The sequence below is a fragment of the Pteropus medius genome, unplaced genomic scaffold (genome assembly GCF_902729225.1).
Source record: "Pteropus medius unplaced genomic scaffold, Ma_sr-lr_union100, whole genome shotgun sequence".
Taxonomy (NCBI): domain Eukaryota; kingdom Metazoa; phylum Chordata; class Mammalia; order Chiroptera; family Pteropodidae; genus Pteropus; species Pteropus medius.
In genome coordinates, this window is record NW_024349800.1 from 23,790,805 (window position 1) to 23,818,415 (window position 27,611).

Genomic DNA, 27,611 nt, shown 5'->3' on the forward strand with positions numbered 1-27,611 from the left:
GTGTGTGTCCCTTGTGTGGGTTTTGTGTGCTCTTCTGTTGTAGTTGAGCCTTGGTTGTTGTTTGCATGCCAATTGTGGGGGTGGTGGAGAATGACCCTCAGGGTTATAGAGTGTGAGGACTGGCTTACAGTGGAGGAGCTGGGGGAGCTTTTGTGCAAGGGCTGACCCTACAGAGCAGGATTCACTTTACCAAGGCTCTGGTGCCAGCCCGGTCTGCCCTTTGGTGTGTCATTTGTGGAGGTGGCCAGGTGGTGCTCTGCCTTGGTCTGAACTGGCCACTGGATGTGCTGGCCTTGGGAGGAGCCTGGCCACAGGCCAAGTTCAGCCACAGCCTGTGCCTTGCCCAGGGCCACCTGGCATGAGCCACAAAGCAATATGCAGATGTTTTCCATCCGTGCTAGGCTTGGAAAGACTAAGCTACAAACTGAGGCCAGCTGCCACTAGTACCAGACTTGGTGATGACTAGCAAGAAGTACGGGGCATGCCAAGGTCAGATGCCACTTGTTTGGGATTTATCAACCTTTGAGAAGTTTTAGGAAAGTCCGCAGCATGAGCCAAGACAGACCATCTGTATGGAAAAGCCAATGGAAGTGGCTTCAGTGGGCTGGGTTCTCAGGGAATCACCAGGATGGGATGAACAGTGTTAGCCAAGTTTATGGAGACTCAGATATGATGCCTGTGGGAGTCTGCACACTGGGAAGGGGGAAGGCTCAACAAAAGAACAGTGCCCTCTACCAGCACTTCTGTCTGGGAAGAAGCTGCCCCTCCAGCCCTCACTCTGAAGCCAGACAATTCAGTTCCTCTTCATATGTCCTTGAGGTTTCATTTATTCTGTTTAAGAATTTCCTATGCTAATAAATTTTTAGAAAAAAAAGCAATTTAAGTTTGGTCATTTACTAAATTACCTATTTTAAATGTTTTAAATGTGTGTGCATGTGAGTTTTTTTGGAATTAAAAAAAATTTTTTATAAATTTATCCAGGTGACATCGGTTAATTATATAGGTTTCAAGTATATGATTCAATAACTCTACAAAGCTTCTGCACAGTAAAAGAAACCATCAACAAAACAAAGAGGCAAACAACTGAATGGGAGAAGATATTTGCAAACAAGGCCCCCAATAAGGGGCTAATATCCGAAATATATAATGAACTCATACAACTAAACAACAACAACAAAAAAACGATCCAATTAAAAATGAGCAGAGGACCCAACAGACATCTATTTTTTGAATAATGAATACACACATGGTTCAGAATTCAAAAGTTATAGTATCTAGTGAAAAGTTTTAATCTCAAGGCTGCTCTGTAGTTACCCAGTGTCTTCTTGAGAGGCAAGTAATACTAACAGTTTATGAGTGTGTGTGTATGTATGTATTACATTTACAATTTTATGTGTGTTAATTTTGTTATAATTTTATAGTATAACCATTGTTTTTAAAACATATACTTCTTTCTGATGACAAAAGTTAATAATACACATATATATTACAAAATTTAAACACTGATGAAATGTTTAACTTGGAAAACAAAGTTGTCTAATCCCACCAACCAGGAAAAGAATCTCCTATTTTCTTTTCCCCTTTTACATATTTTTAACAAAATATGGTCATTCGTTACTTCCTGTTTTCCAAATTGCTTTTTAAAAGTAATTTAACAAGGTATTTTGAAAAGCTCTATGTGAGTATATGTAGATTGACCCCCTTTTTTACCAGCTATTATTCAATTATATGGACATACTAGAATTTGTTTAACCAATATCCTATTGCTGGAAAGAATGTTGGGTCATTTCCCGTTTTTATGAAAATCAGTGCTGACAGAGAATTCAGAAAAGATGGCATCAGTGTAGGATTTGAATTTCCTTGAAACCCCTCACAAGAACAGAAAGAGCAAGTAGGACAGATTTACATAGGCAGCATCTACAACAAAATCTAGTGACAACATATTCTTATGAACCTTGAAATATAAGTAGCTATAGACAAATCACCAACAGTTACAAGATGCACCAAAAACTTCATGAGACTGTAAAGGCCCATGGTGAGTGTTGACAGAATGTAATACCTACCTATTTCTCTGAATGTCAAATTAAAGAAATTCAGTGAAGCACTGGCAAACGATGAGAGTAATTATGACTCCCTTAAGGCATTTAATTAGTGACATGCGTGAATGAATGAACAAGATCCCCACTGTAACTACCTACTATCCAGCAAAACCACAGCCAAGAGAACAGACTTAGCAGAATCGGCAAGGAAAAATGACTTTGCTGAGTTTGACTCTATTCTGGAACAGTGAAGATATTTGAGAGATGTATGATAAGTGAGAGGCTCCCAGGGTGCCTGCGTGTGTGTGTGTGTGTGTGTGTGTGTACGCACGCACACACACACACACCCTACCACATCCCTGCTTTGAAAGGATGGCTTGCAGCAGCCTTGTGAGTCACCTGTGAAATACTACTACTCTTTTTTTTTTCAATATTTCATCATTAAATAATCTATGTCCCTGACCACAGTTTAAAGCACCTTTCAAAATATAGCTCTTAATTATCTCTCAGGCTCTATCTTCACAATTCCTTTTTATGAATCCGTGCCCCATCCATACCAAAGGGCTAACCATTCACTAATAAAATCTTGAGGCCTAGATGCATTTGCTCACTTCCTTTTGAGATATCCGATTCTACTCTTTCATTACCCTGAACCAAAAAATTTTCCAAGGCCTATATGAAATGCTACCTCATTTATGAAAACATCCTGGACTATCACATTTGGAAATGACCTTTACTTCTCTAATATCACTTGCTTAAGAAACATGTATATTTCTACAATTATATAACATTCTAGTAGAATATTATATAACATTCTAGTAGAATGTTATATAACATTCTACTAGAATGTTATATAACATTCTACTAGAAACATGTATAGTTCTACAGTTATATAACATTCTACAATTATATAACATTCCTTAAGGATAAGTAGATTATTTTAATCACGTTATTTGGTCCCCTTTCTCTCTTACCAAAGCATTCACAATAATGCCTGAACTTGATAAATGCAATTTACTAAATAAATGTATAATTTAGCAAGCTCAAGAGAAAAGACCAATTCTAGAGAACAAAATTTGGAATTCATAAGCAAAAATTATTAAAATGTCGAAAAAAATGAGAGGACAGAATGATAGATAATGATAGTTAACATGTTGAGGATTTGTTTGGAGAAAATGAACTTAAAGAATTTAGGGTAATATCCAAAATAAGTATATAATGTAGTTTTCAATATTGATAAGTTTTATGAAAGAAATTGATAGGAAAAAAGAAGTGGCAAGATTTTTTTTTTAATTAAGGAGGTAGACATTTGGGCAGGGTCTGTCAAAATTGATACAGCTAGCTCTGCAAAAAAGGTCTGAGAGAAGAGATAATAAGCAGAAGAAAAAAAGCAAAAGTCTTGATGTAAGAAGGGCAGAAAGGCCAGTGTGGTTAGAGAGAAGTGAAGAATCACGAACAGTAGGGAAAGAGGTTGGGGAGGTAGGCGGGGAGCAGATCCTGTAGAACTCATAGGCACAGGAAAGGCTTTAGGTCTTCTTCACTCTCACTGTTTTTTCACTGACCCAATGAAGGGAAGAGAAGGTTGAACCCCAAGAGCCTCTTGCTTCTGGCTCCAAGCACCCAGTCACACTAGCCAGGCACAGCCCACTCCAGGGACACTGTCAGGGAGTTTAACTGGTATTTACACCTGTGAAACGGTAATGCAGGTGTCCTAAGTCAAGCTCTGAGAGGACTGAAACCTCCCATGGAGCAGAAGAGCAAAAGCTCACTTGATCTTGGTTTTCAGTATGAATACAGACTATGAAAGTGGAGTCTCACACACACATGTTAATAAAAACTTCATGGGAGAACCAGAGGAACAGTTAGAGGATTTTTATCGGAGAAATGGAGAACTCAATTACTTATTGGAAAATTCTTCAGGGCCATTCTCAAAACAGTAGCAGAAACTGGAGGGGACAGTGTAGGCTATAATTTGTAGATACAGTGGGTCTCTGGGAGGGTATGGAGGTTCTGTAAGGTCTAGATTCTGGGTCCTGCAGATGCTTAAAACTAACAAATCAAAATACTCTTTCTAGATAAAATCCCCAAACTGAGGGGAAACAGTGTTAGTAGAGCCCAAATTCGGCATAATAGGCACAATAGGGCTACAGAAAAAAAAAAGGTTGAAATTAAAGGACAGAATACAGGTGCCATGGTCTGAATGTGTGTGTCCTCCTAAAATTCATACATTGAAATCCTAATACCTAAAGTGATGGTACTAGGAGATGGGAGCCTTTGGAAGGTGATTAGATCATGAGGGTAGAGCCCTCCTGAGTGGGATTAGTGCCCTTATATAACAGGCTCCAGAGAGATTCCTCGCTCCCTTCTACTGTATGAGGACAGTGAAAAGTCAGCAATCTACAACCTGGAAGAGGGCCTTCACCAGGACACTACCATGCTGATACCCTGTTCTTGGACTTTCAGCCTCCACAACCATAAGACATTAATTCCTATTGTTTTCAGCTACCTAGTCTGCGGTATTTTGATACAGCGGCCTGAATAAACTAATAGGAAACCACATTTTTAACTACTTGATGAACACAACAGATACATGTGCTCTAGACCTGGGGTCCGCCGCTCCTGGACTGCAAACCAGTACTGGTCCATGGCCTGTTAGGAACCAGGCTGCATAGCAAGGGGTGAGCAAGCAAAGCTTCATCTGTATTTGCAGAGGCTCTCCGGTGTTAGCATCACCGCCTCAGCTCCACCTCAGGTCATCGGGTATTAGATTCTCATAGGAGCACCATTCCCTGGTGCCAAAAATGTTGGGGGCTGCTACCCTAGACCTACAAAGATAAAAAAGTTATCTTGGCCAATTTTGCCTTCTTAAATGTATAGAAAAACCAATTTCTCATAAAAATGAATAACAGTAAAATATGGCAATCAAATCTCATACAAAGTTACTTTTGAAAAAACAGAACAAGGAATAGAATAATTTCTCTACAAATAATGAAAACACTACAGAATAACCCCACTAGTCTAAAATAAACTTAAATAAATTAATATAATGATAGAAATTATGAAAGAACAGAAACCAGTATTAGAGATACTAAGAAAGGTGATTAGAGAAGCAAGATTTTTTAGAGATGAAAGAGTTAAGAAACTAACTAGAAACAAAAGAGACAAATTTCAGAAATGAAGGTTAAACTAGAAAGATTATACAACAAAATACTCAATGCCTTATGATAACTAGAGAATTTAAAGGAGGAAACACATGAATATCAAAAATGAAACCACCAACAAAATGGAAAGGCAACCTACAGATTGGAAGAAATATCTGCAAATCATATATCTGATGAAAGGTTAATACACAAAATAAACAGGAAACTCATAATACTCAACAGGAAAAAAAATCCAATTAAAAAATGGACAGAAGATCTGAATAGAAATTCCCAAAGAAGCCATACAGATGACCAAACGGTACACAAAAATGTGCTCAACATCACTAATCATCAGGAAAATGCAAATCAAAACAACACAATGAGATATTATCCCACACCTGGGAAAATGGCTATTATCAAAAAGATAAGAAAAAACAAGGCAAGGATGTGGAGAAAGGGAACCTTTGTGCACACTGCTCATGAAAACATTCAAGAAAACAAGTCCTATCTTAGGATACAAAGAAAATATCAATAAACCTGTAAATCTGAAAGAACAGAAATACAGAAAAGAGTACTCTGACCCTTCTGAGAGCAATGAAATAAGAAATTAATAATAAACACTAAAAGGCCTGTAACTTGGAAACTTTAAACATAGTATTGAAGAATTCTTACATCAAGTTAAATTACAGAATTTCTTGAAAATAAAAATAATGAAGAGACCTGGGTGATGTCAGAAACATGGCAGAAAGACATCCCCTTGAAACAAAAATGAGCTGTACACCTAAAACTCAACAAAAATACCCAAACTGCACACCAGCACATCTGAGCATGTGATCTGCACATAAGTACTACAACAGGAATGGGCTGGAGATTGGAATTCAAGAAATCAACAGAACACTCCATTATCTCAACCCAAAAAGGCCTTCGAGACACATTGTATTAAAATTATCCAAACTCAACGAAAGAGAAAGAATTCTCAGGGCAGCCAGGGAAAAGAAGATGGTAACCAATAAAGGAAAACCCATTAAATTATGGTCGGACTTCTCAGCACAAACCTCTCAAGCCAGAAAGGAGTGGAATCAAATCTTCAAACTATTAAATGAAAAGAACTACCAACCAAGAATAATGTATCCAGCAAAGTTCTTCTTTAGATCTGAAGGAGAAATAAAGACCTTTCCAGACATACAAAATTGAGAGAATTCTCCACTGCAAGGCATGCATTAAAGGTATCAGCTCACCTAAAATAAAATGACAAAAAAAAAAAAATACATAATGAGGAATAAAGCGACTAGCCGGCACATAGAAGCAGAGGAGTACAACTCTTACTAAGCACAGGGCATAATAAGCTTAACCAGTAAGAAAAGCTATGCTATACCAAGATAGTAATAAACGTTCAGCATACATAGGGTCAAATTGAAACAACAATGACTGAAAAGGGGAGGACTCAAAGATCTAACTTCGCAAAGGGGAATGGAGATGAGGCACACGCAGAAGAAAGGGGACTACTATATATGTGCGTATGTGCATGCGTGCGTGTGTGTGTGTGTAACTATCCTCTACATATTTGTAACAGAAACCACATGCCAAAGATTCAGAATTGAAGTATATAATATAAAACAAGAAGGATCAGAGAGAAAACCCACAAAACCAAACCAAAAAAAAAAAAACAGACAGACACACAGAGACAAGGAAGCAATGGAAACACCGAGCTACCAGAAAGCAAAAGATAAAATGGCCATATTTCAATAATTACCTTAAATGTAAATGGACTAAACTCACCAATAAAAAGGCACAGAGTTGCAGATTGGATCAAAACACAAAACCCAACCACATGCTGCCTCCAGGAGATGCATCTCACATCCAAAGACAAATACAGACTCAAAGTGAAAGGGTGGAACAGGAGATTTTGAGCAAATGACATTCAGAGAAGAGAAGCAGTAGTGGTACTAATATTGGATGAAACAGACTTCAACATAAAAAATGTAAAGAAAGATATGGAGAGACACTTCATAATGATAAAGGGAATCATGCACCAAGAAGACATAACACTTATTAATATCTATGCTCCAAAACAGGGAGCCCTGAAATATGTAAAACAATTACTAACAGAACTAAAGGGAGAAATAGACCAAAACACTATCATAGTAGGGGACCTAAATATCCCACTGTCGAATATGGACAGATCATCCAAACAAAATCAATAAGGAAATAACACCCTGAAATGACACATTAGACCCACTGGACATAATTGACATTTACAGAGCCTTCCATCCCAAAATAGCTGCTTATATATTCTTCTCTAGTGCACATGGAACATTCTCAAGAATCGACCACATACTGGGACACAGGGATAGCCTCAACAAATATAAGAGGGTTGAAATCATACCAACCAAATTCTCTGATCATAATGCTTTGAAACTAGAGATCAAATATAAAGAGAAAGAAGAAAGAACCATAAATACATAGAGACTAAACAACGTACTACTGAAGAATAACTGGGTCAGAGAAGAAATAAAAAGAGAGATCAAGAAATACATAGAAACAAATGATAATGATAGTACAACATATCAAAACTTTTGGGACACAGCAAAAGCGGTCATAAGAGAAAAGTTTGTATCATTACAGGCCTATCTCCAAAAACAAGAATGAGCCCAAATGAACAAGCTAACACTTCATCTTAAAAAACTGGAATAGGAAGAACAAATGAGGCCTAAAGTCAGCAGAAGGAAAGAAATAATCAAAATTAGAGAAGAAATAAATGAAATTGAAAACAATAACAAAAACAAAACAAAAGAAATAAATGCAACAAAGAGTTGGTTCTTTGAGAAGATTAACAAATTAAAAAACCCCTGGCTAGACTCACTAAAGAAAAAAGAGAAAGGACACAAACAAAATCAGGGATGTAAGAGGGGAGATTATGATTGATATTGCAGAAATACATAGGATCTTACAAGAACATTATGAAAACATACATAACACCAAATAACCTAGAAGAAATGGACCAGTAGTTAGAAAAATACAACCTTCCTAGACTAAACCAAGAAGAACGAGAAAATCTAAATAGACTGATCAGCAGTATGGAAATTGAAACAAGCATCAAAAACCTACCAAAAAGTAAAAGTCCAGGACCAGATGGCTTCACCAGTGAATTCTACCGAACATTCAAAGAAGATCTAATATCTATCTGTTCTCCTCACACTCTTCCAAAAAACTGAAGAGGAGGCAATACTTCCCAACTCGTTTTATGAGGGCAGTATTACTCTGATACTAAAACCTGGTAAGGATAACAGAAAAAAAAGAAAACTACAGACTGATATGTCTCATGAACACAGATGCAAAAATTCTAAATAAGATACTGCTAACCGAATACAACAACATATTAAAAAAGATTATATACCATGATCGAGTGAGCTTCATCCCAGGGACAAGGGGATGGTTCAACATACACAAATCGATTAATGTGATACACCACATAAACAAATTAAAAAATAAGAATCATATCATCATGTCAATAGATGCAGAAAAAGCCTTTGGCAAGATACAGCATCCATTTATGATCAAAACACTTAACAAAAGCGGTACAGAAGGAAAGTACCTTTACATAACAAAGGCCATATATGACAAACCCTCAGCCAACATTATACTTAATGGTGAAAAACTAAAAACCTTCCCTCTAAGATCAGGAACGATAAGGCTGTCCACTATTGCCACTGTCATTAAATATCACATTGGAGGTCCTAGCAAGGGCAGTCAGACAAAAGAAAGATATAAAAGGCATCCAAATAGGAAACAAAGAAGTCAAACTGTGACTATTTGCAGGTGACATGGTTTACTATATAGAAAACCCTAAACACTCCACAAGAACACTACTAGAAACAATAAACAAATACAGTAAAGTTTCTGGATACAAAATCAATATTCAAAAATCCATACCGTTCCTATACTCTAATAATGAAGTGTCAGAAAAAGAAGTGAAAAAATAATTCCTTTTGCAATTGCAACAGAAAAAAATAAAATACTTTCGAATAAATCTAAAGAAACATGTGAAGGATCTATATGTTGAAAACTATAAGACTCAATTAAAAGAAATCAAAGAAAATACAAAGAAATGGAAAGATAGTCCACATTCTTTGAATAGAAGACTCAACATAGTTACAAATGACCTTATTACCTAAAGCATTATACACATTTAATGCAATCCCCATCAAAATCCCATTGGCCTTTTTTAAAGAAATAGAACAAAAAATCATCAGATTTGTATGGAAGCACAAAAGACCCCGAATTGCTAAAGCCACCCTGAGAAAAAACAACAAGACTGGAGGCATCACTTTGCCTGCCTTCAAATTATACTGCAAAGTGACAATAATCAAAACAGTATGCTACTGACAGAAAAAGAGACACACGGACCAGTGGAACAGAATTGAGAGTCCAGAAATAAACTCATGTTTATATGAGCAAATGATTTTGACAAAAAGCCAAAAAACATACTGTGGAGAAAGGAAAGCCTCTCCAGTAAATGGTGCTGGGTAAACTGGAAAGCCATCTGCAAAAGAATAAAACTAGACTGTTGTCTATCACCACACACCAAAAGTAACTCAAAATGAATTAAGGTCTAAATATAAGACCTGAAACAATAAAATGCATAGAAGAAAACATAGGAAGTAAACTGAAAGGACCTTGGACTTAAAGAGGATTTTATGAATTAGATCTCAAAAGCAAGGGAAGTAAAAGCTAAAATAAATTAATGGGACTTTATCAAATTAAAAAGCTTCTGCTTGGCAAAAGAAATCATCAACACGGTAAAGAGACAACCATCCAAATGGGAAAATATATTTGCAAGCAACACCTCTAATAAGGGCCTAATATCCAAAATATGCAAAGAACTCATATGACTCAATAATAACAAAAAACAAATGATCCAATCAAAAATTGGGCAGAGGACCTAAACAGACACTTCTCCCTAGAGCATGTCCACATGGCCAACAAATATTTGAAAAGATGCTCAACATCGCTATTAGGGGAATGCAAATCAAAACCACAATGAGATACCATCTCACACCTGTTAGAATAGCTATAATCAACAAGACAAGTAATAACTAATATTGGAGAAGATGAGGGAAAAAGGACACTGCTGGTAGGACTGCAAATTGGTATAGCCACTACGGAAAACAGTATGGAGGTTCCTCAAATAACTAAGAATTGATCTACCATATGATCCAGCAATCCCTCTACTGGGTATTTACCCTGAATACTTGAAAACCCGTATTTGAAAAGATATTTGCACACCGATGTTCATAGCAGCACTATTCACAGTGGCCAGGACATGGAAGCAACTGAAGCATCCTACGATAGATGACTGGCTAAAGAAGCTGCGGTACACACATACAATGGAATATTACTCAGCCTTAAGAAGAGGTGAAATACGGCCATTTGCAGCAACATGGATGGACCTCGAGATAATCATGCTAAGCGAAATAAGCCAGAAAGAAAAAGTTGAAAATTACATGATATAACTTATATGTGGGATATAAACCTAAATGCAACAAATGAACAGGACAAACAAACAGAGACTCATGGACAATAGACTAGTGTTTACCAGAGGGGAGGGGAGAGGTAGACAGGATAAAAAGGGTCAAATATGTGGTGACAGAAAGAACTCTAACTATGGGAGGTGAACACACAGTGTAAAAATATATATATATGCTTTACTGTTCAAGTCTACAGCTGAAACTTATTGTATTTCGTTAACCAATGTTAACGTAGAAAAATAAATTTAAAAAAAGAAGCTGTGGTACATATATACAATGGAATATTACTCAGCCATAAGAAGTGATGAATACTGCCATTTGTGACATGGACAGACCTCGACATAATCATGCTATGCGAAATAAGCCAGACAGAAAAAGTTGAAAACCACATGATATCACTTATATGTGGCATATAAACCTAAAAGGAACAAATGAACAGGACAAACAGAGACTCATGACCTGGACAATAAACTAGTGGTTACCAGAGCATGTGGGGGAGGGTAGAGGAGGGAGGTAGATGGGGTAAAAGGGTTCAATATGTAGTGAATTAAAGAATTAAAAATAAATTAAAATGAAAATCTTATATGTCAAAATATTTGAGTTATCAGAGAAAATTTTATAATACTTAATACTTATAAAAAATGAAATTCAAAATAATCAGATACAACTTTAAAAACTAGGAATCAACAACGAAGTAAATCCTCCCCCTTAAATAAGTAGAAGGAAAGACTGAATAAAAATAGTACCTGAGAAGCAATACAAACCACCTCTAGGAGCAAAGAATAGCCCTAGATAATAAGGAAAGGGCGGCCTCAGTGCTACAACCTCAAGGAAGTGAATTCAGTCAGCAACATGAATAAGCTTGGGAGAAGAATATGCCTCATAGAACCTCCAGACAACAGCCTGACAACAAGACGACAACACGATTTCAACCTTGTTAAGGCCCCGGTTGAGGGGCTCAAACAAGCTGCATTGTACCAGGACTTCTGACCCACAGAACAGTGAGATAATATATAATATAAGCTGCTAAATTTGTGGTAATTGGTATGGCAAAAACAGAAAATCAACACACTATGTTTCAAAATCCAGAAGTAAAAAGGGGAAAAATGAAAAATTAAAACCTAAAATTAAAATATTTTATAGGCAAAAAAACGGGAAGCTAATTTTTAGGACATGACTAATGGGAAAATATCTGCAACTTGCATGAACAAAAATTTAGTATCTCTAAGCCATAAAGAGCTTCTAAAAATAGAGAACAAAAAGAACCATAGTCCTAAAGGAAAATGGACTAAAGATATAAACAGAGAGTTCACAGCAAATTAAAACTACCCTGAGATATTTCCTACCTGTTAGATTCCAAAAGTCTGACAACATATTCTCTTGGCAAGGCTGTAATGACACCTACATTCTCATATACTGCCAGAGGGAGTACAAAATAATATAAAGCTTATATAAGAGAATCTGGCAATATCTAATAAAATATTGTTACCCTTTGACCCAAAAATCCCACTTCTAGAAATCTAACTCCAAAAACACCTGGCCAAGATAATAATTTTATGCACGCACGCGCGCACACACACACACACACAGTTGACCCCTTGAACAATGTAAGGGTTAGGGGTGCCTATCCCCCATGCAAAATCTACATATAACTTTTGACTCCTCAAAAACTTAACTACAGTAAGCTCTTGGTATCTGTGGGGGATTGGTTCCATGACCCATGTGGATACAAAAATCCACAGATACTCAAGTGCCTTATATAAAATGGCCTAGAACAATGCATACAGTTAGTCCTCCGCTTCTGGTTCTCACCCATAGACTGAAAATACTGGTTTTGATCCGTGTTTTGCTGAATCTGCAGATTCAAAACCCATGGATATGGAGAGCCAACTGTATTTATTGAAAAAAAAAATCCACATATAAGTGGACCCATGAAGTTCAAACTTGAGTTGTACAGGGTCAACTCTATTACATTTCCCTCGCTGCATAAGCTAGTATTGTAAAAATTGCATATCATTGCTCTTTTAAGAAAACTAATAAAAATTACCAACATTACAGATTTTAATAATTTTGTTTAAAAGTGTTTGTTTTTAAAAAGACAATCAACCATTCAGTTTATAGATAAAATGTCAAATTAGTAGATTAAGGCACAAAAATGCAAATATTCAGTTACTTTTAAATAGTTTAGTTCTCTTGGTCAATTTCCTATGACTTGTAATTAGTATCATAAGAACACTGGTTGGTATTTTCGTTCAACAGAGAACTCGGTTGGGTTCAACAAGGAGAGAACTACTGTGTGTGTAACGTAAAATTATTTTCAAGAACAAAGCTTATTTAAAAAAAAAAATCCAACACTTCTTAAAGGATTATGTTTGGGGTCTTCCTAAATTGTTTAAAAGATCAGTATGAAGAATTCTTGTAAACAGTTCTTACGGAGTCTGTATCCTTTTAACTTAAAAGGTTTTTATATTGTAACTGCTCTGTAAATATAAGAATTTTCTATATATTGTGCAATGTACACAAAGAAGCCAACAAATGGCTTATCTTGTACTTATCAACATGTTTATTTTTATGCCTCCAAAAAGCCATACTTTTTACAAGAGCAGCTGCTACTTTGTAAATATTTTAATGGCTTCTGTTAAGTAGAACTGTCAGGTTAACAAATAATATTATAAAAGAATGTCATTCTTCCATGTGATTGCATATCTTGAAATGTGTTTTATCCTGAAAATCCTTTGGAGATTTTAGACTGGAAAGAATATCTTCTTAGAAGGCACAAAGCCAACAAGAGTAGCTAGATTTAAAGAATAATGCATAAGATCACCAGAGAAGTAGTACTATTTATTTCAGAAGACAAATGTATAACAGTAATAAGTTCTCTTAGCTTACTTCTCTTCTTTTGATTCAGGCAGTTTGAAGAAATGGAACAGTGCTGGCATTGAGCCAGACATACCAGGTATGAACCTTCTTTTGCTACTTAATAGAGATTAGCAGACATTGGGTCCTATTCAAAACATACATTGAGACTTTTGGTCCAAGCCAAAAGGTCCTTGATATCTGGTCCTGTCCAAAATGTCCATGGAGACTTTTAGTCCACATCTAATGGCCTTTGATATTTGGTCTTGTCAAAAACATACACACTTAGAAAATGTCCCTAGGGTCAAACAGCCAGCAATGTTTATTAATGCTTTTAGCTTACTACAGGTTTAATACATAAAAATTACTATCGTTTTTTATCGGTCCAATAATTGGGTTGTGACCGTATTGCCGATAATAACCTTTCTTACTTTGGTAGCCTAGCTAGTAATGGCACATGGGTTAGGTAGATGGGTCTGGGTTCAAACAAATATTGCAGAAGAGTCCTACAATTAGAGAAATGCACAGAGGGTGACAAGTTGAGGATGGAATCTCTCAGTGCATGGTACATTAATCATATTTCACTAAGCATTTGGTTGGATGTGGCTGGGTCATTTGGTAAGGGTGGCGTTTGAAAGGAAGATCTTGTTAAAGCAGCTATGTAAAAAAGGCAGTGAATATGTTGATGTAAACACTTTACAGAGCATCTGTCTTGTTCAGGAGGAGTGGCTCTCCTACCATATAGCAGTTAAGCATAAGAGACACTATGAGGGAATGCTGTGCATCTATTTAACCCCTTACAACTATCCTATTGCCCAGGGTGAATGGGAGATGTTTTTCTTGAATTGATGTCCTACAGAAGCATCTGTCACATATTATTGGAAAAGTTTTAGTGGGTGTGATTTCCACACTTACCTGCCAGTTGGCATGGACCACCACACTCTTGGCTGGTGCCTACCCCTGCCTGATCTAGACCTACTCAACTGGGTGTCGAATCCGTAAGACATCAGTAAGGTTTCCCCTAGTAATAAACCAGCAACCATTGGTCAGATGGCTATAGGAGGAAAAAAAACCCTTCTTTTGCTTGGCAATATAACATCTTTTAAAAAAAAAATTGTGCATTTTGGTGTATTCAGAGTTGTATTACCACAATCAATTTTAGAATATTTCATCGCCCAAATAAGAAATTCAGACCTTTTAGCAATCATCACCCCATCACCCCCAGCCCTCAGCAACTGTTAATGTACTTTCTGTCTCTATAGGTTTGCCTTTTCTGGACATTTCGTATAAATAAAATAATGCAATGTGTGGTCTACTCACTGTGACTGGCTTCTTACCCTTAGCATGTGGTTTTTTTTCTTTTTTTTAAAGTTTATTGGAGTAACATGGGTTAATACAATTATATAATTTTCAGGTGTACATTATAATTTGACATCTATATATTCTATCGTGTAATTACCACCCAGAGTCCAGTTTCCTTCAGCTACCATACATTCTCCTTTACCCACTTCGCCCTCCCCCAACCCCCTATATTTGACCCCCTTTACCCTGTCACATATCCTCTTCCTCCTCCCCACCCCTACCCTCTGGTAACCACTAGTCCATTGTCCATGTCCATGAGTCACTGTCTTCTTTATTTGTTGCTTTTAGGTTTATATCCCACGTCGTATGAGTGATATCATGTGATTTTCAGCTTTGGCTTATTTCACTTAGCATGATTATTTCGAGGTCCATCCATGTTGTTGCAATTGGCAGTATTTCATCTCTTCTTAAGGCTGAGTAATATTCCATTGTATGTATGTACCGCAGCTTCTTTATCCAATCATCTATCGGACACTTCAGTTGCTTCCATGTCCTGGCCACTGTGAATAGTGCTGCTATGAACATCGGTATGCAAATATCTTTTCAAATATGGGTTTTCAAGTATTCAGGGTAAATACCCAGTAGAGGGATTGCTGGATCATATGGTAGATCAATTCTTAGTTATTTGAGGAACCTCCATACTGTTTTCCGTAGTGGCTATACCAATTTGCAGTCCTACCAGCAGTGTATCAGGGTCCCTTTTTCCCCGCATCTTCTCCAACATTTGTTATTACTTGTTCTGTTGATATAGCTATTCTAACAGGTGTGAGATGGTATCTCATTGTGGTTTTGATTTGCATTCCCCTAATAGCGATGTTGAGCATCTTTTCAAATATTTGTTGGCCATGTGGTCGTGCTCTACGAAGAAGTGTCTGTTCAGGTCCTCTGCACATTATTTGATAGGATCGTTTATTTTTTTGTTGTTATTGAGTTGTATGAATTCTTCGTATATGTTAGATATTAAGCCCTTATCGGAGGCGTTGCTTGCAAATATATTTTCCCATTTCTTTACCTTGTTGACGATTTCTTTTGCCAAGCAGAAGCTTTTTAGTTTGATGTAGTCCCATTAATTTATTTTAGCTTTTACTTCCCTTGCTTTTGAGGTCAAATTCATAAAATCCTCTTTAAGTCCAAGGTCCTTCAGTTTACTTCCTATGTTTTCTTCTATGCATTTTACTGATTCCAGTTTTATATTTAGGTCCTTAATCCATTTTGAGTTACTTTTGGTGTGTGGTGACAGACAACAGTTTAATTTCATTCTTTTGCAGATGGCTTTCCAGTTTACCCAGCACCATTTATTGAAGAGGCTTTCCTTTCTCCACTGTGTGTTTTTTTGTTTTTGTTTTTGTTTTTGTCAAAAATTATTTGCCTATATAAATATGGGTTTACTTCTGGACTCTTGATTCTGTTCCACTAGTCTGTGTGTCCGTTTTGCTGCCAATACCATGCCGTTTTGATTACTGTCGGTTTATTGTATAATTTGAAGCCAGGCAGAGTGATGCCTCTAGCCTCATTCTTTTTTCTCAGGATGGCTTTGGCAATTCAGGGTCTTTTGTGCTTCCATACAAATCTGATGATTTTTTTTGTTCTATTTCTTTAAAAGAGGCCAATGGGATTTTGATGGGGATTGCATTAAATTGTATAATGCTTTAGGTAATAAGATCATTTGTAACTATATTGATTCTTCCAATCCAAGAATATGGAATATCTTTTCATTTTTTGTATCTTCTTCGATTTCTTTTAATAGGGTCTTGTAGTTTTCATTACATAAATCCTTCACATGTTTTGTTAAATTTATTCCTAGGTATTTTATTCTTTTTGTTGCAATTGCAAAAGGAATTATTTTTTCCACTTCTTTTTCTGACACTTCATTATTAGAGTATAGGAACGCTATGGATTTTTGAACATTGATTTTGTATCCAGAGACTATACTGTATTTGCTTATTGTTTCTAGTAGTGTTCTTGTGGAGTGTTTAGGGTTTTCTCTACAGAGAATCATGTCATCCACAAATAGTTGACAGTTTGACTTCTTCATTTCCTATTTGGATGCCTTTTATATCTTTCTCTTGCTTAATTGCACTTGCTAGGACCTCCAATGTTATAACAGTGATGATAGTGGACAGCCTTGCCTTGCTCCTGATCTTAAAGGAAAGGTTGCTATATAACATCTTTACTTGAAAATTATGGCAGAAATAGTACACTCACAAAAAGAAAAGCCAATGCTTCTTTACAATGGTTTTGTTACTATTTCCATTCCTTGAACAGAGATAGGAGTAAAAGGTACTGATGCTGTGAAGAAAGGAGAATTTACAGTCCCAATTTATAATTAGTCAGGATGTGGATAAATTTACAGTCCTTCAAGATGGGGCAAGAAAACATCAGCACAATGTCGATGTTGAAAGGGAACTAAGGAAAGCATTGAATAGGTTAAAATGACATGCAGAAGAAGAAACAAATGCAATACGATTGTAGGTACTTGAAAGAACTATCTGTGATCTTCGTGATTTAAAAAAAGGCTTGTTACCAGAAAGAAATTGATTAAAGAGGCAAATAAATAGAATTCAAAAATAGACATTGACCTCCAAACCCAACTTCACTGAATGGACTTCAATTCCAGCTGAGTATAAGTGACCAGATGTGGGGAACCATTTTTTATGCATGATTCCAGGGCTCACGATGATGAAAGAATTCTTATTCATACAACATATGACAATGTTCAATATTTAAGTGACAGTACCACATTATTCAGTGATGGCACCTTCAAGATGGCACCAATACAGTTCACTCAGTTATTTACTGCGCTTGATGTAGTATGGGATTATCCTGTACCATTGACTTATGCAGTAACAACAAATAGGTAAGAAGGCACTTACAGATATATATATGTACATATATATTTGTAAGATGTATCCATAAGAGTACTTGCACTTGCATGGGAAAGAAATCTCGACGTTAACTTCATTGTGCATGATGGATTTCAAGATTACAAATATGAATGCAAGTCAACTACTTCTACCAAATGCACAAGTAAACAAATGCTTGTTTCACTTTTCACAATTACTGTGGTGAAAAATATCCTCTTTGGGTCTAACACGTGAATAATGACAACAAAATAGCTCCCATAAGTGTGCATCCATGTTGTTTGGACTTCTATTTGTGCCTTTGGAATATATAAACAAAACTTTTGAGTACACTGTGGAAAATATAGAATAAAATTTAGATAACCTAATGGATTATGTTGAGAGAGTGTATGTCTGTGGAAGGCATGGCAGAGGCCAAAGAAGACCAGAAGCTCCAAAATTTCCACTAGAAATTTGGACTGTTTATAGATCAGTACTGAATCACAGGACGAACACAGTGAACAGCCTGCATAGCATATGTTAGAAGCTAATGGTAGTATATCATCCTTCAATGTAGAGATTTACTAAAATTTTAAAAGATGAACAGCAAAGCAATGAACAAGTTATCATCCAGGTTCTTGGTGGTCATACTCAAATATGGCCACCAACTTCACAATGATACTGACAAAATCAAATTTGTATAACCAAAATTATTAACAGATATAACAAACATAAAACCAATAATCAGGTTAAGATATACTTAAGAGCAGCTGCTCATTGACTTAATAGTAAACTGCCAAACTTCATGACAAGGAAGAACAAAAAAATAAATATGCAATCCAAAATTCATCATATATTACAATAAAAATAACAAAATTTTAATAAAGTTAATTAAATGTTTGTACTATTTAATGAATCATGGACTAAATGTCTCGATGGATGTTTTGGATAGGACCAAATATGACCAAATGTCAAAGTCTATTTGGTGTGCACCAAATGTCTCAGTGGACATTTTAGATAGGACCAAATATCAAGGAAGGACCTTTTAGCACAGAACAAGTGTCTCAATGGATATTTTACACAGGGCCAAATATTTTGCAAGGCTTAATAGATATTGTTTTAGAGCAAGCCAATTAACCTCTTTGACCCTTGGTTTTTGTATCTGCATCTGCAAATGGGATAATGATACCTACTATACCTACTTTAGAGGGTAATTATGAGAATTATAGATAATATATGTAAAGGGCCTAACTAAATAAAGATAGCAATTATTATTCTGTCTTACCTACTTAGCAACCAGGAGTATCAAAATCATTCTTTAGTCTTTATCTGTTTACATTTTTATTCACCCACTTTATCTCTTCCCTTCTTTTCCTGTCTACTTCATGAACTTCAAAGTGAGAAACTATTTTAGAGATGATCTAATTTGGCACTTTTACTGAATGAGGAAATAGAAGGTGAGATTAAATGACTTGTCCAAGATCACACACAGATAGTTAAAGGTAGACATCAGAACCCTGTTCTCTTGGGTTTTTCACTCTTTTCCTTCTTGTTGTTACTATTTGTTTATTTTCTCTAATCCCTTACCCCACCCTGCATCAAACTGTAAGCATCAGGACAGGGATTATATCCTCTTTTCCTCTTTTTAATTAAATTTATTGGTATAATATTGGTTAATAACATGGTTTCAGGTGTACAATTCTATAACACATTATCTGTATATTCCATTGTGTGCCCACCACCCAAAGGTTAGTTTCTTTCCATCATCATATATTTGACCTCTTTTATCCTCTTCACCCTCCCCCTACCCACCTTCTCCACTGGTAACTACCATACTGTTGTCTGTGTCTATGAATTTACTTGTTCATCTCTTTGTTTTATATCCCACACATGAATGAAATCATATGGTTCTTGTCCTCTTCTGTCTGATGTAATTTACTTAGAATGATACAAGATCCATTAATGTTGTTGCAAATGGCAATATTTCATCTTTTTTATGGCTGAGTACTATTCCATTGTGTATATATACCACATTGTCTTTATCCAATCATTATAAAAAGATGCTCAACTTCACTAGCTATAAGGGCGATGCAAATCAAAACCACAATGAGATACCACCTCACACCTGTTAGAATGGCTGTTATCAGTAAGAAATTACAAGTGGAGAAAAATGAACCCTCATACACTGCTGGAGGGAATGTAAACTGGTGCAGCCTCTATGGAAAACAGGATGGAGGTTCCTCAAAAAATTAAGAATAGAGCTACCATATGACCCAGGAATTCCTCTTCTGGGTATCTACTTGAAAAACTTGAAAACACTTATTTGTAATATATGCACCCCTATGTTCACTGCAGCATTATTCACACAGCCAAGACACAGAAACAATCTAAGTTTCCTTCAAGGGATTATGTCCTCTTGATGTTTATGTCCCCCAATTAGAATCATTTGCACAGAGCAGACTCTCAATACATGTTTGCTTATATGAATGAATAACTGAACTTTATTTTCACATTTGAAAATGGAACCACCTGAGTACTCCATTTATTGGTAGGGATTTATACATTTTCGTTTTAGCTTTATGAATTGCAAAAAGTAAAAACAGCACATATAATGATATTCTGAAAAGTTTGCCAACAGAAGCACTTGCTACAAACACTTTTCATCCTTAAGATAATCTTTAAGCAGAACTTTTTACTGAAAATTGTTGGGAGGAGACAATCCATACTATATGTATTTTGTAACAGAATATAAGAAGAAAATCAGTAACAACAGGGATTGGATAAAGGCTCAAAGTGAGAATAAATAGTCATTTTTGTCTGTCTAGGAAGAGCATTTAGTCCTTACATGTTATAGTTTTTTTAAACATATACTATGGAAACCATATACAGGAGTAACTTAAGATGGTGGAGTAGGAAGCTTCAGGCCCTTATATAAGTAACAACATATGGAACAAAATACCTCTGCGAGAATTCTAGAAACAGTTAGCGGGGTATAGCACCAAGGCTAATGCATAAATAAGAGAAGGGATGGCACCTGGAAAAGTAAAAGAGTTCATTGCATTTTTCTTACCCAACCCAATCCCACCACTATCACCCTGCCCCTGATAGTGTGACACAATAGGGAGAATACCACCCAATTCCAAGCTTCTCCCTTGAGACAGTAAAAATAGCGGGGAACTTAAGTCTAGTATTCTGACTTTTCTGAGGCTACACAAGGAACTGATTTCTGTCTTACCTGGTTCATGGTGCTAATGGGAACAGTAGTGGCATAGTTTGAATATAGGGACGGAGGCCACTGAAAACAGAGCCAAGTACATCAGTGCATTGTAAAAGCAGAGGTTCTGTAGTTCTGCAGGCAAGAACTAGGCAGAGAAAGAGATTAAAAGAAGAGTAATACAACAGAAATAACTTAAAAGTTCCTAAGAAGAAACAGGAAAACAAGACAGCCAAAAGCACCCATGTATATGAAAATAAAAACAGACATGCCCCTCCCCCAAGAAGAAAAATCCCCATAAAAGGTCTCAGAGGTCCAGAACCTTTAATCAAGCTAACAGGTAAAGGTCTTCCCCTGAACAAAACCAGTCCATAAAGACTGAGAGAGGTGGCTATTTTTTTCATAAGATAAAATCTCAACAAAAGATGACAGTGCACACAAAGAAACATGGAAACATGGCCCAATCGAAGGAACAAAATCAAGCCCCATAGAAGAGAACATACACGCATATTTATGAACTTTCTGACAAAGAATTTAAAATAACTGTCATAAAGATGCTCAATGACTTAAAAGAGAAAACAGATAACTACACAAAATCAGAAAAACAATGCATGAACAAATGAGAATATTTGCAGAGACTGAAACTATTTTTAAAAATCTTGAAGCTGAAAAATATGATAATGAAACTGAAAAATTCATTAGAGGGGTTCAAAAACAGACTTGATTAGTCAGAAGAAAGAGCTGGCAAACTTTAATACAGGTCATTTGAAATCACTGAGTCAGAATAGCAAAAAGGAAAAAAAAAATGAAGTGAAGAGAGCCTAAGGGACTTATGGGATATCATCAAAGGCATCAATGTATACATTATGGGAGTCCCAGAAGGAAAAGAGAAAGGGAAGTGAGCTTATTTGAAGAAATAATGGCTAAAATTTTCCCAAATCTGAGAAAAGAAATGGACATACAAACTCCAACTAGTATAAACACAAGAGACCTATAGTATAACCAAATTTTTGAAAGTCTGAGACAAAGAAAGAGAGAACCTTGAAAACAGCAAGTGTAAAATGCCTCATCACATACCAGGGAGCCTCAATAAGATTATCAACAAATTTCTCAGCATTAACCTTGCAGGTCAGAAGTGAATGAGATGATATATTCAAAGCTCTAAAAGGAAAAACTGTCAAACAAGTTTACTGTATCTTCCAAAACCATACTTTAAAAATGAAGGCGAAATTAAGATCCTCCTAATAAAGGAAAGCTGAAGAAATTCATTACCACTAGAACTACCCTACAAAAAATACTAGAGTTCTACAAATTGAAATAAAAGGATGCTAGACAACAACATGAAGTCATATGAAGGTAAAAAGTTACCCAATGAAGGTAAATATATGGACAAATATAGAATTCTATATTACGGTATTTTTGTTGACTAAATCCACTTTTAATTCTTGTACAGAATATAAAAGACAAAGCCTAAAAATACTCTGTAACTTTATGTTAATGGGTACATAATATATAAAGATGTAATTTGTAACAACAAATGGGGGGGATAGAACTGTGAAGGAGTAGAGTTTTTGTATATTATTGAAGTTATCAGTTTAAAATAGATTTCTATAACTTTATAAGGTATTTTATGTAATCAAAATGGTAACCAAAAAGAAAATATCTATTGAATACACAGAAAAAGAAATGAGAAGGAATCAAAGCATGTCATATGAAAAAAAATCAAAGAAACACAGAAGAAGGCAGTAAGGGGAGGAATGAGAGGGGAAAAAGCCATGAGACATACAGAAAACAGAAACAAAATGATACTAGTAAATACTTTTGTATCAGTAATTACTTTAAATGTACATAGATTAACATCCCAGTCAAAACACATAGATTGGCTGATTGGATAAAAAACAAACAAACGAACAAAAAAAAACAGGATCCAACAATATGCTGCATACAAAAAGACTCCATTTATATCTAAACAACACAAATAGGCTGAAAATGAAAGAACAAAAAAAGATATATTGTGTAAATTGTAACTACAAGAGAGCAAAGGTGTCTGTACTACTACCAGACAGACTTTAACTCAAAAACTACCCCAGGAAAAAGTATATTAAAAAGAACAGTTCACTAGGAGATATAACAATTATAAATATTTATTTGTGAAACATCAATGCTCTTGAATATATGCAGCAAACATTAACATAACTGAAGGGAGAAAAGAGAGTAATAAAATAGTATGAGAATGCAATACTCTACTTTCAGTATGAAAAGGACCAGATAGAAGATCAATAAAAATAGAGGACTTAACAACACTATACATCCGTTGGACTCAACAAGCCTATTTAGAACACTCCACCCATCGATAGCAGAAAACACATTCTTCTCAATTATGCATGGAACATTCTCCAGAATAGACCTTATGTTAGACCAAAAAACAAGTCTTAACAAAATAAAAAAGACTGAAATCATAGGAAGTAACTTTTCTTAACTCAACAGAATAAACCTAGAGATCAGCAGCAGCAGGAAAACAAAAAAAAAGTGCAAATACATGTGTATTAGGGTTCTCCAAAGAAACAGAAACATAGACTGTTTATAAATATTATGAAGAGATTTATCATGGGGATTAGCTGACATGATTATGGAGATTGAGAAGTCTCAAATACACCACCGGCAAGCTGTGTAACAAGGAAAGACAATGGTGTAATTTAGTCTAAGTCTACAGGCCTGAGAACCAGAAGAACCAATAACGCTATAACCAATAATACTATAGAGGCCTGAGAACTTGGGGGTTGAGGGCCACCAGTACAGTCCCAGAGCAGAAGATGGATGTCCCAGCTAAAGAAGAGAGGCAGATAGTTCACCTTTCCTCTGCCTTTTGTTCAATGCAGGCCTTCAAAAGATTAGATGTTACCTGTCCACACTGGTGTGGGTGGATCTTCTTTATTCAGTCTACTGAATAAATCAAATGCTGATTGCTTCTTGAACCCTACTCACAGACATACCCAGAAATAAGGTTTTACCAGCTATCTTGGCATCCCTTAGCCCAGTCTAGTTGACATAAAATTAACTATTACAACATGGAAATTAAACAAAACATTCTTAAACAACCAATGTGTCAAAGAAGAAATCACAAGGGAAATTAGAAAATATCTTGAGGCAAATAAAAATTAAATACAACATACCGGGGGCGGGGGGGAATAAACAAACAAACAGGAAAAAATAAACAAATACAACATACCAAAACTTATTGGATGCCACAAAAGCAGTGCTGAAAGGGAATTTTATAACAGTACATGCTTACATTAAAAAAGAAGAAAGATCTCAAATCAACAACCTAACTTTACAGCTCAAGGAACTAGAAAACAATGAACAAACTAAGCCCAAAATTAGCAGAAGGAAGGAAACAACAAAAATCAGAGCCAAAATAAATGACACAAGAAAATTAATAGAAAAGATCAACAAAACTAAGGGCTGTTTTTTTAAATTTCAACAAAATTGATGAACCATTAGCTAGATTAACTAAGAAAAAAAAAGAAGAGATGACTATCACAAAATGAAACTCAGAAATGAAAGAGGGGCCATTACAACTAATACCACAGAAAAGAAAAAGAATTATAAGAGAGTACTATGAACTGCATGCCAACAAATGGTAAACCCTTGAAGAAATGTATAAATTCCTAGAACTACCAAGAATATATTATGAAGAAATAGAAAATATGAACAGATCTATAACTAGCAAGGAGATTGAACCAGTAATCAAAAACCTCCCTACAAATTAAAATTCACGACCTGATGACTTCATTTAAAAAAGAATTAACACCTCAGACATTTCTAAAAAACTGAAGAAGCACCATCTCAACTCATTCTACAAGGCCATCATTACCCTAATACCAAAGCCTGACAAAGACATTAAAGAAAAGAATACTAATATCTCTGATAAGTGTTGATGTAAAAATTCTTAACAGAATACTACCAAACCAAATTCAGCAGCATATTAAAAAGATTATACACTATAACGAAGTGATTTATATCTGGAATGCAAAGATAGTTCAACCTACAAAAATCAATGTAATACAACCATTAACAGAATGGACAAAAACTATATATATTTCTCAACTGATGCAAAAGAAAAACATTTGACAAAATTTCAACACCCTTTCATGATAAAAACTTTCAACAAACTAGATATAAAAGGGAGCTACCTTGACATAATAAAGACCATATATGAAGAGCCCACAGCTAATATCATATTCAATGGCGAAAAACTAAAAGCTTTTCCTCTATGATTATGAACAAACTCTCTCCATTTCTATTCAACATAATACTGGAAGTCCCAGCCAGAGCAGTTAGGCAATAAAATAAATAAAAATCATCCAAATTGGAAAGGAAGAAGTAAAATTATCCCTACAGGTTATATGATCTTATATGAAGAAATCCTAAAGATTCCACTGAAAAGCCATTAGAATAAATGAATTCATCAGAGTTGCAGGATACACAATCAACACACAAAAATCAATGCTGTTTCCATACACTAAAAAATGAATGATTGGTAAAGGAAAAAATTTTAAATTCCATTTATAAGAGCATCAGAATTCTTAGGGATAAAACTATGGAGGTGAAAACCTTGTACACTGAAGAGTAGAAGGCATTATTGAAATATAGAAGATAGTAATAAGGGGGAAAACATCCTATTTTCATGGGCTGAAAGATGTTATTGTTACAATGTCCATACATTCCAAAGCAATCTACAGAGTCAGTGTAATCCCTATCAAAATCCCAGTGATGTATATTGCAAAAATATTTTTCTATATAGAATCACAAGGGACCTTGAATAGCCAAAACAGTCTGGAAAAAAAACAAAGCTGGAAGACTCACATTTCCTCATTTCAAAACTTATTATAATGCTATGGTAATCAAAACAGTATGGTATTATCATAAAAGACATACAGACCAACAGAACTTAATAAAGACTCTACAAGTAAACCCTGACATATGGTCAAATGATTTTCAACAAGGGTGCCAAGTCCATTCATGGGGAAAGGATGGTCTATTCATAAATGGTATGGGAAAACCTATATGTCCATATGCAAAAGATGAAGTCCAACCCTTACCCTTGCACCCTATATGAAAAATAATTCACTGTGTATCAAAGATCTAAATGTAAGACCTAAACTACAAAACTCTTAGAAACAAACCAGGAAGAAATCTGCATGACATTGATTTGGCAATGATTTCTTAGATATGGCATCAAAAGTAAAGGCAACAAAAGTAAAAATAGATAAACTGGACTACATCAAAATTCAGAACTTTTGGTCATCAAAGGACACTGTTAGTAACTATAATACAAGGACCGTAAAACAACTATTGTAAAGACTTTTGAGACTTTAAAGGGGAATATCTACATCGTGAATGAACAGATGAGGAGGAATCTCAGCAGACGAATGTAAAATATGAACCAAGTGGAAATACTAGAACCAAATGGTACAATATATGAAATAAAAAATTATCAGTAAAAATATAATAAGGGCGCTATCAACAGAATGGAAAGGTAATGCATGGAATGGGAGGAAAGATTTTCAAATATATATCTAAGGAATTAATATCTAGAATACATAAAATACTCTTCAAACTCAATGACAAAAAACAAACCCAATTCAAAAATAGGCAAAGGATTCAAAGAGACATTTCTCTGAAGATACACAAATGGCCAATAAGCACATGAAAAGATGCTCAATATCACTAATTATTATGGAAATACAAATTAAAACTATAATGAATTATCACCTCACACCAATTTACGATGGCTACAGTAAAAAAAAATAATAAATATTGACAAGAATGTGAAGAAGTTAGAATACTTGTGCATTATTGGTGAGACTGTAAAATGGTGCAACCACAACGAAAACAATATAGTGGTTTCTCAAACAATTAAAATGAGAACTTACATATGATCCATTAACCTCACTTATAGGTATATATCCAAAAGAATTGTAATTAAAATATCAAAAAGATATCTGCACACCCATGTTCATAGCAGCAAAATTCACAGTAGCCAAGAAGAGAAAGCAACCCAAGTGTCCATCAACAAATGAATGGATAAACCAAATGTGGTATATACATATATACACACACACAGAGTGGATTATCATTCAGCTTTAAAAAAAAGAAAGAAATCCTGTCACATGCCAAAACATGGATGAACTATGAAAACATTATGCTAGGTGAAACAAGCTAGTCACATAAATACAAATAATGTATTATTACCACTGGGATGATGTGAAATCCAGCATTACCCCAGCAGCATGGAGGAGGTCCTCAGTTCTTCCCGCCCATGCAGTAAAAAATTACAGGTCAGCAAGATTTAGAACAAGTAAGATTGAAAGTGTGTTTTAGAAGGTGACAGGCTACACTAAGGAAGGCTGCAGCCCTGTGGAATTTGGAAGATGAAAATATAAAGGACAGAGTACACTCCAAGGGAAGAGTAGGTTTTCAGTGAAGACAGCTGTAATAGCACAAAAGTCTGTTTATATTTGGTTGGATGGGAGGGTACGAGGGTGGTACTAGATGATCCTCATATGAGATCACTTTGACTGACAGTTGGCTACCGTATAACTCTTTGACTACTGCACATGTCCTTACCC

The 27,611-nt window shown here is 35.5% G+C and overlaps 1 protein-coding gene across 6 annotated transcripts in view; it reads left to right on the forward strand.

Moving 5' to 3' along the window:
- The window catches only part of WDPCP (WD repeat containing planar cell polarity effector), a 331,453-nt gene that overhangs the window by 240,668 nt on the left and 63,174 nt on the right, over nucleotides 1-27,611 (forward strand). For 4 of the 6 annotated variants that reach the window (XM_039887008.1, XM_039887009.1, XM_039887011.1 and 1 more), the window contains exon 15: nucleotides 13,616-13,663. The exons of the other annotated variants lie outside the window; for them this stretch is intronic. In XM_039887008.1, the coding sequence (XP_039742942.1) occupies nucleotides 13,616-13,663 (48 nt within the window). The remainder of the gene's footprint in view (nucleotides 1-13,615; nucleotides 13,664-27,611) is intronic. 6 annotated transcript variants of the gene reach the window in all.